General features: G+C 48.5%; 1 protein-coding gene across 3 annotated transcripts in view; it reads right to left on the bottom strand.

Moving 5' to 3' along the window:
* Positions 1–15,377, bottom strand: part of Ccm2 (CCM2 scaffold protein) — a 45,817-nt gene that overhangs the window by 8,270 nt on the left and 22,170 nt on the right. For all 3 annotated transcript variants that reach the window (XM_052197994.1, XM_052197996.1, XM_052197995.1), the window contains exons 2-4: positions 12,558–12,731; positions 3,664–3,747; positions 3,049–3,232 (exon numbers count right to left, since the gene is read on the bottom strand). In XM_052197994.1, the coding sequence (XP_052053954.1) occupies positions 3,049–3,232; positions 3,664–3,747; positions 12,558–12,731 (442 nt within the window). The remainder of the gene's footprint in view (positions 1–3,048; positions 3,233–3,663; positions 3,748–12,557; positions 12,732–15,377) is intronic.

Genomic DNA, 15,377 nt, shown 5'->3' with positions numbered 1-15,377 from the left:
TGTTTCTATTTTTGTTAACATTTTAAACCAGCTTCTTGGCCCTCGGTGGGCAGCTGTGAAGTGTGGGTGCCAGCCAGATGCCATCTGTGAGGATGTCACTTCTCCCCTCTGGGTGGCAGGCTGAGGGCCACCCAGGCTGCTCTGTGCCCCAGCCTCAGACCTGCCCGTCTCTCCTCCATCATAAAAACACTCTGGCCGACGCTCAGGCTCCCCGTTTCACCCACTCTCCAAGGTGAATGGGCCCTGAGCTCTCCACACTGGCCTGCCCCTAGCGACCCTCTGGACAGAAGAGGCACACAGGTGCTTGCCTCGTGCAAGGAGGTGTCCAGAGAGCAGTACCGATTCGTCTGCCTGGCTCTGCATGGGGAAACTACAAGCCAAAACCCAAACCAGCCCAATGTGCCGGAAGCCTCAATCAGAGCGGATGCACAGACGCTCCTGCCAGAGAGGCCAGCCCTGGGACACGGGGCTGCCTTCCCTGCTGCTGAGGGAGGAGCTCAATCTCTGTACTGCTTCTCATGTTTTTGGAATGTTCCTTATATGGAGGGAAATCTCTATTTTTCTCTTCCTTAACAATTTATTCTAATGATTCAAGCAGAGAAACATTCCTGCAGCATGAGGAATATAGGGACCACTTCTCTATACCAGCTTAAAATGCCCACAGGAACCTGGTCAGGAGCCGGTCTCCTCCCTCTCTTCTCTGAGGGTCAAGAGCCAAGGAACACCTTGGTGATGCTGGGCAGAGTGGTGGGACTAAAGCAGAAGGAACCAGGTCAAGGCCACCTACCCTCACCCACTTGTGAGAGGAGACTCAGAGGCTCCTCTCCGGTATATTATAGATGTTAACTGAGGTAATTCTTGTCAGGTACTTTGTACTAGGTTTGAGTCATGTTAAATTGACATTTGTTTGTTTGTTTGTTTGTTTGTTTGTTTTCTGAGACAGGGTTTCTCTGTATAGCCCTGGCTGTCCTGGAACTCACTCTGTAGACCAGGCTGGCCTCGAACTCAGAAATTCACCTGCCTCTGCCTCCCAAGTGCTGGGATTAAAGGCGTGCGCCATCACTGCCTTTGTTTTTGTTTGACATTTTTACAGATTAAAACAGTTAGGGACAATTTCATACTGCTCAACCTAACTCAATGCCTAGCATCAACCGAACAGGCTCATTCAACTCTGAGAAGAGAAACAAAGCACTATGATTTGGATGCTAAATATGTGGCAAAGACTTGGCCTCATGGTGGCGCTACCAGGAAGTGAGAAAATTTTCAGGAAGTGCTTTGGTCACCAGCACGCTCTCAAAAGAAGCCATGGGGCCCAGCCCTCTTCCTCTTTTGGGCTTTCTGGCTGTGAATGCCATGCAGTCCTCACCTGCACCAAAAGCCTAGAAGCAATGGTCTCTTGACCACAGACTGGAACGTTGGAAGCCAAGAGCCAAGCAAGCCTGGTCCCCTTGCTGCAGGCTGAGAATGGCGGCTCACCTGTGGAACCCGCTGGAGCAGGACTGCCATAAGTAGAAGGCTGCCCCGGACCTCAGGGTGAATTCCAGGTCAGATGCGATTAGAGTGAGATCTTAACTAAAAATAAGCCTCTGCACTCCGTAAGTTAAATAATTCAGGGGAGCTTGTCCAGATGAACTTGGTAACAGACTGTCGTCTGTGTGAGGACAAGTATCTACCACATGTATCTACACACGTGTGGATGTGACTGAGCTGGGCAGCCAAGTGCATTCAAGTCTATGGGTGTATGACATCCACAACTGTGTTTATGTAGTGTGTGTGGTATGGGACGTGGGAGTTGGAAAAGAAAACATGGTGTGTGAGTGTGCGGGGCAGGGAAATGAGCCATCCTACACAGACAAGGCGGAGCAGTCTACAGACAAGGTGGAGCAGTCTACAGACAAGGCGGAGCAGTCTACACAGACAAGAGGGAGCAGTCTACACAGACAAGGAGAGCAGTCTACAGACAAGGCGGAGCAGTCTACAGACAAGGTGGAGCAGTCTACAGACAAGGCAGAGCAGTCTACACAGACAAGAGGGAGCAGTCTACACAGACAAGGAGAGCAGTCTACAGACAAGGCATAGCAGCTAACTCATTACTAGTATCAGAAGCCACTCACACTCTTCCCATACCGTGAAGAAGGCTAGACCATCTGACCCTGTGCCTTGTCACCAGCCTATCCCAAACACTCACAGTGGCGCAGCAAGCCTAGGCCGGTGCGCCTGGGCCAGCACAGGCCGGGCAGACTCCCCCTCATTTCTCACTGGCTTAGATGTTAGGGTGGACACCCAGAAGCTCATAGAAGCTTGGGTGTGAAGGCAGGCAGGACCCGTGAGCATCCGCAGGAGGAGCAGCACCCTGCTGTCAGAACATGGAGGCAGCACTGGGGCCGGGAGAACTGTCTTTGCTGTCCCAACTTTGGAAACACTGGGGCTCAAAATGTAGACTGGAAGGCTAGATGTGGGGGGCACACCTTAACTTCAGTATACAGGAGGCAGAGTCGGGGAGATCTCTGAAAGTTCTAAGACAGCCAGGGTTATGTAGAGACACCGTCTCATTAAAAACAAACAAAACTAAAACAGAATAAAACAAATGTGGGTTGGGTTCAGAGGAAGTCCCTGTTACAGCTTCGATCACCACCCTTCTTTCTGTACCTAAGCAGTGGAGGCGACATCAATTATGGGGAGCAAGGGCTGAGGAGTCACCAGAAGACAGGTGTTTTCGAGACAGGGTCTCACTATATAGCCCTGGCTGTCCTGGAACTCACTTTAGAGACCAAGCCTGAACTCACAGAGATCCACCTGCCTCTGAGCACACCTGGCCCAGGAAAAACTTTATTTGAACACTGACCCTGAATATTGTATTCCTCAATTCTCCAAGGGCCCTAAGTGTGGCAGGGACCCTGGGTCAGAAGCTCACAGCAGGAAATCTAATTTATAGCCATAACAGGTGGCAGAGCCTAGCCTGGAGCTGCAGAAGCCATCTCCACCATGTCAGGAAACCAGGGATCCTCCTTAGGAGGTGGACCCCCAGACCACCCACCCCATCCATACCTGTTTTCAGGACCACCAGGTGTGCAGCATCGTCTCGGACGTAGGAGACAGCAGCGATGTCGTGGATGGGCACCCTGAGGATAATGTCCTCCCCGTCCCTCCAGGCCAGCTTGACATTGTAGGCAGACAGACTGAGCACAGCATCATGCTCCTGAGTCAGGTGCCCAGGGAGTTGGTGGGAACGCTGCAAAGAATCACAGGCATCAGAAATGCAGGGCCACTATATCTCGCCCTCCTCGGGGAGCGCGGTGCTGGCCTCAGTCCGTGCAACTGGTTCTAAGCCAAGGAGAGGTGACAAGTGCTGCTCCCTCAGCACTCAGCACTCACTCCAAGGGTGTCAACGTGTTTGAATCATGTGGGGGATTCTTCTGGAACTACCTTTTAGATCCAGATTTCAGTATCTGGAAATCTAGAATATCTTCAAACTGAGTTTGGGAAGCAGCTCAAAACCAAGTCTAAAGATTAAAGGTCCCAACTAGGAAACCATCTTTGTCTGAAGACTTTGTAGAGCCAAGAACACCCACAAAGGGATAGAGCTGGGGGGTCAGGCTGAGGTCAAAGGTGAGGGACCAGGGGCTGCTGCAGGCTAAGAGCACACTCCGGAGGGGCTATTACCTTTGCCTTGTCTATGAAATGCAGGATTTCCGTCCTACTGGAAGGGTTCAGGTAGCCGGGAATCGATGTTAACTGGCCTAAATACTGCAAGAGAGGGAGGAAAAGTACTGTGAGAACAGTCAGGACTACTGCTGTCGCTACAGAACACAGATCCATAGCCTGTCCTGGGGCCACCAGGCCCACTGTCTTCTGCACTCTCAGAAGAGCCCTGCTTTTGTTGTTGTTGTTTTTTTGTTTGTTTTGTTTTTGGATTTGGTTTTTCTCGAGACAGGGTTTCTCTGTGTAGCCCTGGCTGTCCTGGAACTCACTCTGTAGACCAGGATGGCCTCGAACTCAGAAATCCGCCTGCCTCTGCCTCCCAGAGAGCTGGGATTACAGGTGTGCACTACCACCGCCCGGCTTTTTTTTTTTTTTTTTTTTTATTTCAAGACACGGTTTCCTTGTGTAGCTCTGACTGTCCTGGAACTCACTCTTTAGCCAGACTGATTCATTGATTGTCTGTCTGTCTGTCTACTTACCTATCATGTGCTTTGTATGTTTTGTTTTTAACTTGCGTGTGTATCTGTGTTTGCCAGGGTCCTCTGGAAGAGCAGCCGCATTGCTCTTAAGCCCTGGGCCATCTCTCGAGCCCCTAGTCCTACATGCTTACTGAAGTCTCAGCAGCTGTACAGAATCTTCCCATAGTTCCTACTGTTCTGTGTTCACGACTGGCATCCAAAGTCTTTCAAGACTAGTTTGGATAGAATAGAGGCCTAGATGCTCACTGTTGGGGCACTGTGTATAGCCCTACTAAAAAAAAATTTTAAAAGGGGGCTGGAGAGATGGCTCAGTGGTTAAGAGTACTGACTGCTTTTCCAGAGGTCCTGAGTTCAATTCCCAGCAACCATGTGGTGGCTCACAACCATCTATAAAGGGTTCTAATGCCCTCTTCTGGTGTTTCCGAAGACAGCTACAGTGTACCCATATAAATAAAATAAATCTTAAAAAAAAAAAAGCGGTTCATTCCACAAATGCACACAAATGGAAAAGTGAAGTGTGTAGCTTGAATGCACCCCCAGAATCCATGTTTGACACTTAACCCTTCAGTAAGAGCATTGAAAGGTAGAGATGGGGGGCGCGTCACAAAGGCTCTGCCCTTAGAAATGAGTTAATGACACAACAGCAGAAGCAGGGCCTTGCTTTAGCCTTTTAATTTTATGTGTGTGGATGTTTGCTTGCATGCGTCTGTGCACCTCTTGTGTGTCGTGCCCTCACTGGCAGGAGGCATGAGACCCCCTGGAACTAGAATTACACACTAGATGTGAGGCACCACATGGATGGTGAGAATAAAACTAGGACCGGCTAAGAGAGGAGCCACTGCTGCTAACCACTGCGTTACAGATGCTGTAAACACAACTGCACTTACACATTGTCATGGTTTGTCTATGCTCAGCCTAGGGAGTGGCACTATTACACCTGTTGGAGTAAGTATGGCCTTGTTGGAGTAGGTGTGTCACTGTGGGAGTGGGTTTTAAGACCCTCATCCTAGCTGCCTGGCAGCCAGTATTCTGTTAGCAGCCTTCAGATGATGTAGAACTCTCAGCTCCTCCCGCACCATGCCTGCCTGGATGCTGCCATGCTCCTGCCTTGATGATAATGGAATGAATGAACTTCTGAACCTGTAAGCCAGCCCCAACTAAATGTTGTCCTTTTATAAGACTTGCCATGGTCATGGTGTCTGTTCACAGCAATAAAACCCTAACTAAGACACGGACCACAAGAGGACATTGAATTTCCTGAGACTAAAGTTATAGATGGTTGTGAGCCACCACGTGGGTGCTGGCAATCATACCCAGGTCGGCTGGAAAAACTACTAAGGATCTCTCGACTCCTTCTATCTTTCCTCGACAACATCTTGCTACGTTCTGGCTGGCTTAGAACTCACTATACAATCCAGGCTGGCCTTAAACTCCCAGCACCCACATGGCAGCTCACTACCATCTGTAACTCCATTTCCAGGGAATCCAACGCTGCCTTCTGGCTTCTCCAAGCACCAGATGCACATGTGGTGCACACACACACACACAGGCACTCACATATACACATATACACAAGATACAAATAAATACATGAAATAACTTGATCAGAATCTGTGATCTACATGAAGAAATAATATGTAAATAAAGGTAAAACCAAATCTTCTATTTTCTTATTTTAACTGCCCTAAAAGCAGCTGACTGAGAATAAACACAGCAACAATCCACGGGGCGAGAATGGTTTAAGAGTAAGTGAAACAGCAAAGAAAAAATAAAAAGCTGTTCCTGGGATGGGGATGGGCTGCGTATCCCTAATCCACAACTCTGAACATTTTGAGGGTCAACATGATGCCTGTGGTGGTTAGAACAGCTATGGCCTGAATGCTTGGTCCAAAAGGAGTGGCACTATTAGGAGGTGTGGCTTTGTTGGAGTGGGTGTGGCCTTTTTGAAAGTAGTATGCGACTACAGGGGTGCCTCTGAGGTCTCCTATGCTCAAGCTCCACCCACTATGGAATTCTAGTCTCCTCCTGGCTGCCTGTGGATGGAGATGTACAACTCTCAGCTCCTTCTCCAGCACCATGTCTGCCCGCATGCTGCCAAGCTTCCCACCATGACAATAATGGACTAAGCCTCTGAAGTGTTAGCAGCCTCCAACTACCCTTCATAAGAGTTGCCATAGTCATGGTATCTCTTTACAGCAATAAAGCCTGAACTAAGACAAGGTTCAAAAGTCCCAAACTGTGGAGTGTTCTGGATTTCCAGGGATGCTCAACCCATAAAACATTATATAAACATTCCAATGTCAGAAAACACCAATATCTGAAACACCTTTGTTGTTTTCCTGCTAAAGGTTACTCAAGTAGTCTTCAGTAGTAAAACAGCCACAACTCCGTATGAAACAGGACTACAGTGTCTGAAAGCAGAGCAAGATTAGTTGTAAATGCTTTCTGCAAATCTAAAGGTATTAAATTAAGTTAATATAATTTGGATTAAACTTGTATGTATGTATGTATGTATGTATGTATGTATGTATGTATGTGATATGGCCAGAGAGAAGAAAAACATGACTGTACAAAATGTTCAGATAAAACCAAAAAAAGCAGAAAGAGAAAGAAAAAAAAACAAAAAACAAAAACCAAGGGAAGGAAAAAGGCTAAATATACCAAGTATTAACCTAGCTACCCCACTATTTACTCTAATACGAGTAGTCTAAATATACCAGTTCATAGGGAGCCTGGGTACTGGGAGTACAGCATGTGAGATGTGAGGCCTCACTTCAATCCTAGTACAAGGTACACACACAAGGCACACACACTCATGAGGCGCGGGGGGAGGGGGTGGGGGAGGGGGAGGGACACACAAAAACACAAAGACCTGGGTTCAAATCCCCAGAGCCAATATACAAAGCAGTGGGCATGGTCCCACGGGTACCTGTAACCCTAGTGCTGTGGGTGGTTAAGACAGGAGGATCGCCAGATTTGTTGGCTGCCAGCCTAGTCCAGGAAGAAAGCCTGTCTCAAGGGAATATCGTAGAAAGTGATAAAGCAGGACACCAGATGCTCTTTTCCTGGCCTTCGTGAAACTACAGGCATACACACACACACACACACACACACACACACATACACACACAGAAAAAAGGACAAATACTGTCAGACTGGATGTTACTTATTTTATATTGTTATTGTTTGCTTCGAGACAGGGTCTGTGTTACCCTGGCTACCCTGGAACAGACTGGCCTCCAACAAGTTCCTTCTGTCTCCCCACTACTGAGATTACAGGCAAGAACCACTCAGCCCAGATTGGATTTTAAAATAAAGCAAGACCTAGTTATGTTCTCTAAAGGAAAGCATTTTGCAAATGAAGATGTATACAGATTAAGAGAAAACAGAAAAAGTTCTCTTGAGGTAGTGCTCAATGAAAGAAAACCAATGCTGGCACACCTGTAATCCCAGCACTTGGGAGGCAGAGGCAGGGGGATTTCTGAGTTCGAGGCCAGCCTGGTCTACAGAGTGAGTTCCAGGACAGCCAGGGCTATACAGAGAAACCCTGTCTCGGAAAAAACAAAAACAAAAACAAAAACAAAAAATAAATAAATAAATGTTCATTCACAAGCTAACACACACGCGCACACACACACACATGCACACACACACTGTTTCTCTATACAGTCCTGGCTATCCTAGAACTTGCTGTGTAGACCAGCTGGTGTCAAACTCAGAGATTCGCCTGCCTCTGCCTCCCGAGTGCTGGGACTAAAGGTAAGTCACAATCACCAAGCTTCAAGTATTTTCTTAAAGAATCACACTGGAGTAGAGATTTATGTCCTTGAGACTGGAAGGTTTTGTGTTGATTTTATTTTATCAGGGTAATAAATGTGCACGATTAAAAATCAATTGTGTATAGACTAATATAAAAACCACCAACCCAGTCAACCAGAACAATCCTATGAGCCATTTATAACAGGCAGCCTTGCTAGAGTCTGAGCCTGGTGCATGGCCATTTAAAATAAATATTGAATTTATATTGCTATTGTTTCATTTATCATTTTTAAGACATTATCTTCCAATTTTTCCTGGCTGTCCTGGAACATGTTCTGTAGACTAGGCTGGCCTCAAAAAGATGCCTCTGCCCCTGCCCCTGCCCCTGCCCCTGCCCCTCGAGTGCTGGGATGAAAAGGGTGCGCATGGCCAAGCTGATTATTTGCCACTTTAAATTAATGTTATTGCCAACAGTCCATCCCTTCCCCCTCCTTTTATTACACCGCCCAGGATGGCCTTGAACTCCTGCTCTCCTGAGCAGCTGGGACCACAGAAGTGCATCACCATGCCCAGCTATGCACAATCCTTTGGGGGGGGAGGATTTGGATTTGGTTTTTTTGAGACAGGGTTTCTCTGTGTAGCCCTGGCTGTCCTGGAACTTACTCTAGCCTTGAACTCAGAAATCCGCCTGCCTCTGCCTTCCAGAGTGCTGGGATTACAGGTTTGTGCCTACACGATCCTTTCTTTCTTCCTTGTTTGCTCTGTCTCTGTCTGTCTGTCTGTCTGTCTGTCTGTCTCTCTCTCTCTCTCTCTCTCACACACACACACACACAGTAAACTTTGTTTTTCATGTAAACAAACCTTTGCAGTTCAGTGGGATAAACGACTTTTTAGAAGTCAAGTGTTGAGCAGCATCGTAACTAACACTGGGGTTTTAAGAAAGGGCAGACTCCCTTCCAGCATCAAGCTGAGAGCCCGGGCTTTGCATCCTCCCCAGTACCAGGTACTGCTACGTTTTACTCAGCTTTTGGTTAGCAGTGTGCTGCTATGTGGCTTCTGCCTGCACTCCCCTGCCACCTAGGCCTGCAGAACATTCTTCTATGCCTAGATAGCTCTTCCCTTACCTCCTCACTGCAGTGTCTCTGCACCTGCCCTAACTGAACTGTATAGTGTTCACACTGAGTCTGCAAAGGTTCTCCTGTATTCTAGATACTAGCCTGAGTCAGACATGTGGTTTGCAAATATTTGTGTTCAGTCAGTAGGATGTGTCTCATCTCTTCTTTTGTGGTATGAGGATAGAACCCAGGGTCTTGTGCACACAGTGAACACGCTGCTGCTGTCTCCATCCTCACATGCAGGGTGGAAATTTTCAGTTTTCCTTTTATGCATCCTTTCTGGTGTCATCCATGACCTCTGCCTGGCCAGAGACCATGGAATTACTTTCTTTCAGTCCCCTCCAACGCCCTTACAAGTTTTGTTAAGTGGGCCCTTAAGCCCACAGTCCATGCTACGTTGGCTTTGGTGAAGGTGTCCAGTGGCAGGCAAGGTCCCTTTCTGTCTCTGCTGCTCTGGGATGGCTGCTGGCGTGGCACCTCCCCTCCCCACAGCACGGCTCTTACCCTGGCACCGTGTGATCCACGCGGGCTTACTGGTACACTCATGATGCTCTCCTATGGCCCAGTTCATGGCAGCCCGCTGCATCTGGGTACAGGAACAATCCAATGCAAGCCGAACCTGGGCGGCTGTCTGACCACTCTTCTACAGTCTTTGCAGACACATTTCTGACTAATCTTGCTTCTGTCTACAGAAACAGCTTGCTGGTCTTGTGACAGAAACTGTCATCACAAGCTATTCAGATCCCCTATTCATCCTGGGGCCTAGCTCATGCTTTCCAAGCTTCTGGTCCATTCCTAGGACCCTGAGAATTGACATGAATTAGGCGAACCTTCCAGCTTACAACACATGCCAGCGTGCGTGCGTGCGTGCGTGCGTGTGTGTGTGTGTCTGTGTGTATACACACATGTGATGTATATGCCTATGTGGAGCCCTGCGGTGGAGGTGGTTGTTTCTCTGGAGCTGTCCACCTTGTTGGTTGAGTCAGGGTGTCTCTCAAGGTCCTAAACGACTATTCTTTCAGAGGACTCGCATTCCCAGCATCTGCTCACGTGCATACATACCTCTAACCTCTGCAGGCACTATACTCAACAGCACACAGACACACACACACATACACACACCACATATACTTAAAAATAATAAAAAGAAATTTAAAAATACAAAATTAGAATCTTTGTTATTTTGTTATTAACAGTATGTCCTCTTGTCTTTTTGAGACTATTATATACAGACATGTGCTGCCTAGTGATGACTTGGCCAACAATAGCTAATATAACAATGGTTCCCTAAGATCATGAAGGCACCAATTTTCCCAATGCTAAGGAACTGTGTGGCCATCTGAACATCCCAGTGCAACATACGGGTCAATCCACAGTGATATGGTCTAAACAAGGTGGAATACATTAAAAGCTACACAAGAGCAATATAGCACATGTACAGCACTCAGTCATAATAAATGCCTGATATTAATATGTCAACCTGACAGAGTCTAGGAGCCAAACCTGTAGGCAGGCATGCCTGTGAGAGAGCGTCTAGACTAGACTACTGAAGTGGGAACTATGGAATTATGACAGGCCACCCTCGCAGCAGGCCACACAGCAGCATCCCAAACTGAGTAAAAAGTCAGTGAGCGGAGCGTTGCCATGCGTCCCCTGTGCCTCCTGCCGTGGGTGCTGTGGGACCAGCGCCCCATGGTCCTGATGCCTTGACTTTCCAGGAACCAGAAGAAACCCCCCTTGGTTGTTTGTACCAGCTAGTTTGTTAAAGCAGAGAGAAGTACTTAATATAACTGTGTTACTGGTCTTTGTGTTTACTTTGTTATACTTTTTAGCATTTGAATACTCCTATCTAAAAGTTTATAAGCCGGGCAGTAGTGGCGCATGCCGTTAATCCCCGCACTTGGGAGACAGAGGCAGGCAGATTTCTGAATTTGAGGCCAGCCTGGTCTTCAGAGTGAGTTCCAGGACAGTCAGGGCTATATAGAGAAACCCTGTCTCCAAAAACTAAATTAAACTAAACTAAAAAATACAATACAATACAATACAATACAATACAATACATATAATACAATACGCACCCACCCATAACCTGGTCTCTTGGGAGCAGAGGGAGGAAGACCTTCAGTTAAGGGCAGCCTGAGACACACAGTGAAGTATTGTCTCAGAAAAGCAAACCAGAGCTAGAGAGACGGCTGAGGTCTTCCAGAAGACCTGGGTTCCCTTTCTCAGCCGCAGATCCAGGGAAGCCCACATCCTCCTCTGGCCTCTGTGGCGCATATGGTATACAGACATCCAGGGAAATAAAACATCTGTATGTATAAAACCAATCAATCCATACATTTAAATATTTTAAAAACCAAAATCTCAGTTTGTTCTTCTCAGCTGAAAGCAGTTCACTAGCAGCCAGTGGCAGACCAGCCCGTCTCCTCCCATCACTCATCTCCTGTTACCCCAAAGAGTGACTGGTTACACCCATCCACACATAGGTTCGCACTCTGACGTTCACAGCAACAAAGCTATCCAACAGCGTGTTCCTCAGAACACAGCCCACTGTCAGCAAGCACAGTGCCCACTGCTGCCCTCACTTCAGAGCCATGGCCTTCACATTCATGTGCATTGTCTTGGGCTCAATGTCAGAAGTTTGCCACAAACGTGTACTTTTATGCTCTGCTGCCTGGGTTTAAAGGAGGCCCTGAAGAGCTGACTGAAGATGTACACTGGGCAGAGTTTGCATCCCCTAGCTGAATAGCAGATAATTCCTAGGGTCAGTATGGAACTTCCCAGCTACATCAAGGAGACGCGACACTTGGGTAGGAGAGGCCCATTCGGACATTCTGGAAGCCTGGACACAGGGGCTGTGGATTCACGCCACCCCTAACAGGCTCCGACTTAGCTTCCCTCCTTCAGATGGGGTCTCTCCCACCCACTCCTATTCCAGGTGTCAGTAAAGCCAAAGCCCACCTCTCAGTGTGGAGGGGGCCTACGGATCCATGTTTAGTCAGCCCAGGAGTGCCCTGAGCCACTGGACTCTGTCCTCCGCAGGGACCTGACCCAGCTGGAGCCAGCAACGAGGCTACCAGTGGGCTTCCGTGGCCATCACCTGCCCTCTTCTCGCTGCACTCATGGCTTTCTATCATTTTAGGGACATAACACAGCTTGAGTAGTCTTTTGGGCACAAGCCCGAGACATAAGGCCTCCAGTGTCAGGCTGAGTGTAAGGGCCTGGAACAAGCACCTGCTATCATCTGCAGATTGGAGGAGGTGAGGTTTCCCTGTTCTACAAGCTATTCATGGCCTTCAACACAGAGTGGTGTTCTGCCAAACAAAGGATCAGAAACCAAAGCTTGGGACTGGGATTGGGACTGGGACTGGGACTGTGTTTAAGTTCTCATCATTAGATCCATCCAGAGGCAACACAGAGGGTAGGGCACAGGCCGACGTATCTGTGCAGAGCTGGCCATGACCTGCTTGGCAGGCATGCCCTGTGGCCCACGGTGACTTACCTTCACCTCCTTCTCGATGTAGTCGCTCAGCAGTCTGTCTGGCTCGACGCGCTCAGGCAGTGCCAGCACCACAGTGTGCAGAGGGCGCCTCTCGGTCACCTTCTCATGGGCTTTCTTATCTCTGCTCTTTTCACCTTTTAGGAATACTCGTTTAAATGGCGACACAATTCCAGGCTGCAGGCAGAAACGGCATGAGTGGAGTTCATTATTCACACATTTGTGTTGTACCTACCACTAACAAACAGAAGTACCCCAAAACTACTAGCACAGTCGCCATGACACTAGGAGACTGTCCACAGCAGCTGTGGCTGAGGCATGGCTCCACAGCCGGCTCACACACCGTAGCAGGGTAATAGTCCAAGCAGACTGCACAGAGGACAGACAGGCCTGTTAAGTGGCTCCTGTCACACTCAGAGGGCAACTCTCGCTGTCATGAAGCGAACAGTCCCCCAGAAGAGAGCTACACAGCAGAGCTCCAACCAGCCCTATGGGCCATGCCATCTCAGCTCCGAGGGTACAAGGGGGACAAGGTTGCCATCCACAAAGACATCTGTCTGAGCAGCCAAATCAAGTGAGCTCTAAGGAGCCCAGACCCTAACAGAGCCCCACGTTCCCTCTGGTAGGGCTCCAAGCCGGCCAATGACATTCACAGCCTCACCCTGCTGGAGGTGAGGTTAGTTAGTACCAAGGCTTTGAAGACCTGTAATCAAAATGAACTTGTGGGCTAGGGAGAGGGGAATCAAGCCTAGTGCCTCCTAAACGCCCGCAGCAGAGGCTCTGCGGAAAGATGGCGCGGCCAGCCCTTCTCACCAGTCAGAGAAACAAAGAGACTTAAATACTTCATCCACAGCAACAGCTCACAGAGACCAAAGCCATGAGCTTTGGAAGAAAGAGACGATGCCCTGGCTGTTTCTCTCTGCAGTAGACAGCTGGGAGAGAGCTGTCCACATTTCTCCTGACGCTCGCCCACCAGAAAGACAAAACAAAACAAAACAAAACAGATGTTGTGCAAGCCTGTAATCCTAGAACTAGTCCTCAGGATCAGGAGATAAGGCTGCAGGTTCTCGTCCTCAGCTACACAGTGGGTTTGAACTCACTCTGAGTTCTATGAGACGTCTCACAGATGTCATGAGACATCTCAGCCTGAGCTCTATGAGACATCTCGGAAAAAGTAGCTGCAGTACCTGAGCTTACCACTCAGCTACAGCTGCTGTAGTTCCTGGCATCCGATTTCACTCTTTTCCACACCAGCAGGAAACTGCTCTGTGTGTGTGAGCATGAATGTGTGCATACGCACGTGTGTGGGGTGTGTGTGTGTGTCTCTGTGTGTGTGTGTGTACGCATGCGCGCACGCGCACACGTGTGCTGATCAAAACAGGACCAGGGTCAATGACAGACTATTCCAGGTCCCAGAGGCAGAGAGAATTATCTGATATATCATTTACTGTTATATGAGTACACTGTAGCTGTCTTCAGACACTCCGGAAGAAGGCATCAAATCCTATTACAGATGGTTGTGAGACACCATGTGGTTGCTGGGATTTGAACTCAGGACCTTCAGAAGAGCAGTCAGTGCTCTTAACCGCTGAGTCATCTTACCAGCCCCTAATAATTTATTCTATACATTTTTTATTTGTTACTAGTTTTGGGGGGTAAGGGAAGGTCAGAGTTGAGAGCCTGATGTAGTTTCCCAGCTGCTGTCTGGGTGCCAGGAACATGGTGGGCGAGCGTCAGGAGAAATGTGGACAGCTCTCTCCCAGCTGTCTACTGCAGAGAGAAACAGCCAGGGCATCGTCTCTTTCTTCCAAAGCTCATGGCTTTGGTCTCTGTGAGCTGTTGCTGTGGATGAAGTATTTAAGTCTCTTTGTTTCTCTGACTGGTGAGAAGGGCTGGCCGCGCCATCTTTCCGCAGAGCCTCTGCTGCGGGCGTTTAGGAGGCACTAGGCTTGATTCCCCTCTCCCTAGCCCACAAGTTCATTTTGATCACAGGTCTTCAAAGCCTTGGTACTAACTAACCTCACCTCCAGCAGGGTGCGAGGCAGTGCTAAGAAAACCCAGGTCTTCCTCCACCTGCTGCATCCCTAGCCCATCCATTTTTTAAATTTAGATTTTCATAACAGTACAGACTTGAGAGAGATGAACAATTGCCGCATACCACTGGCCAGGCCTAGACTATAAGAGTCAGGAGAACAAAGATCTGTAGAAGGTGACAAGGTGACAACCAGCAGAAAGGACGGGAGGCACTTCCAGAAGAGCTACCCTGCCAGGTCCCCACTCTGAGGTGAGTGAGGAGAGGCCGTCATGCATCTTTGGTGCATTCTCCGGGAGCTCCCACAAATGTTGCCTTCGGCCCCAGGATGAGATTAGACAAGTGACGGGAGGACGGGGCAGGGACAGGATGATCTCAGAGTGGCGTTCAACAGTGAGAAATGGTCACTTGAGACTTGCCAGACAACCTGACAGTAATCTGCAGGCTAGAAATAACCCCCAAATTTAGGAACATATTTGAGCAATGAAGACAACTGTGATTTCTTCACCATGGGACCTCTGATCAGACAGTACTCAAATCATGCTAAATGTGATGTGTTTGATCACTTTACTTTTCCTGTTTTTAAATGTCCTTATGTTTATGAACACCACCTTCCAGAAGTGTCATCTCTACAACCACAGTCCGTCACTCTGGGTAGAAGAGTGTCTATCTACACCCCTTCTCCAGCAGCCCCACAGAGCTCCTTCCCTCACCCACAGTTCTTTGCAGTACATAGTGACTGAAGGCTGGCTCCTATAGGCAGGCAGCTCAACTCCATCTGTCTGCCCTTC

Source organism: Apodemus sylvaticus, chromosome 11 (genome assembly GCF_947179515.1).
Source record: "Apodemus sylvaticus chromosome 11, mApoSyl1.1, whole genome shotgun sequence".
Classification (NCBI taxonomy): domain Eukaryota; kingdom Metazoa; phylum Chordata; class Mammalia; order Rodentia; family Muridae; genus Apodemus; species Apodemus sylvaticus.
This window is presented reverse-complemented; position numbering and strand designations above follow the sequence as displayed.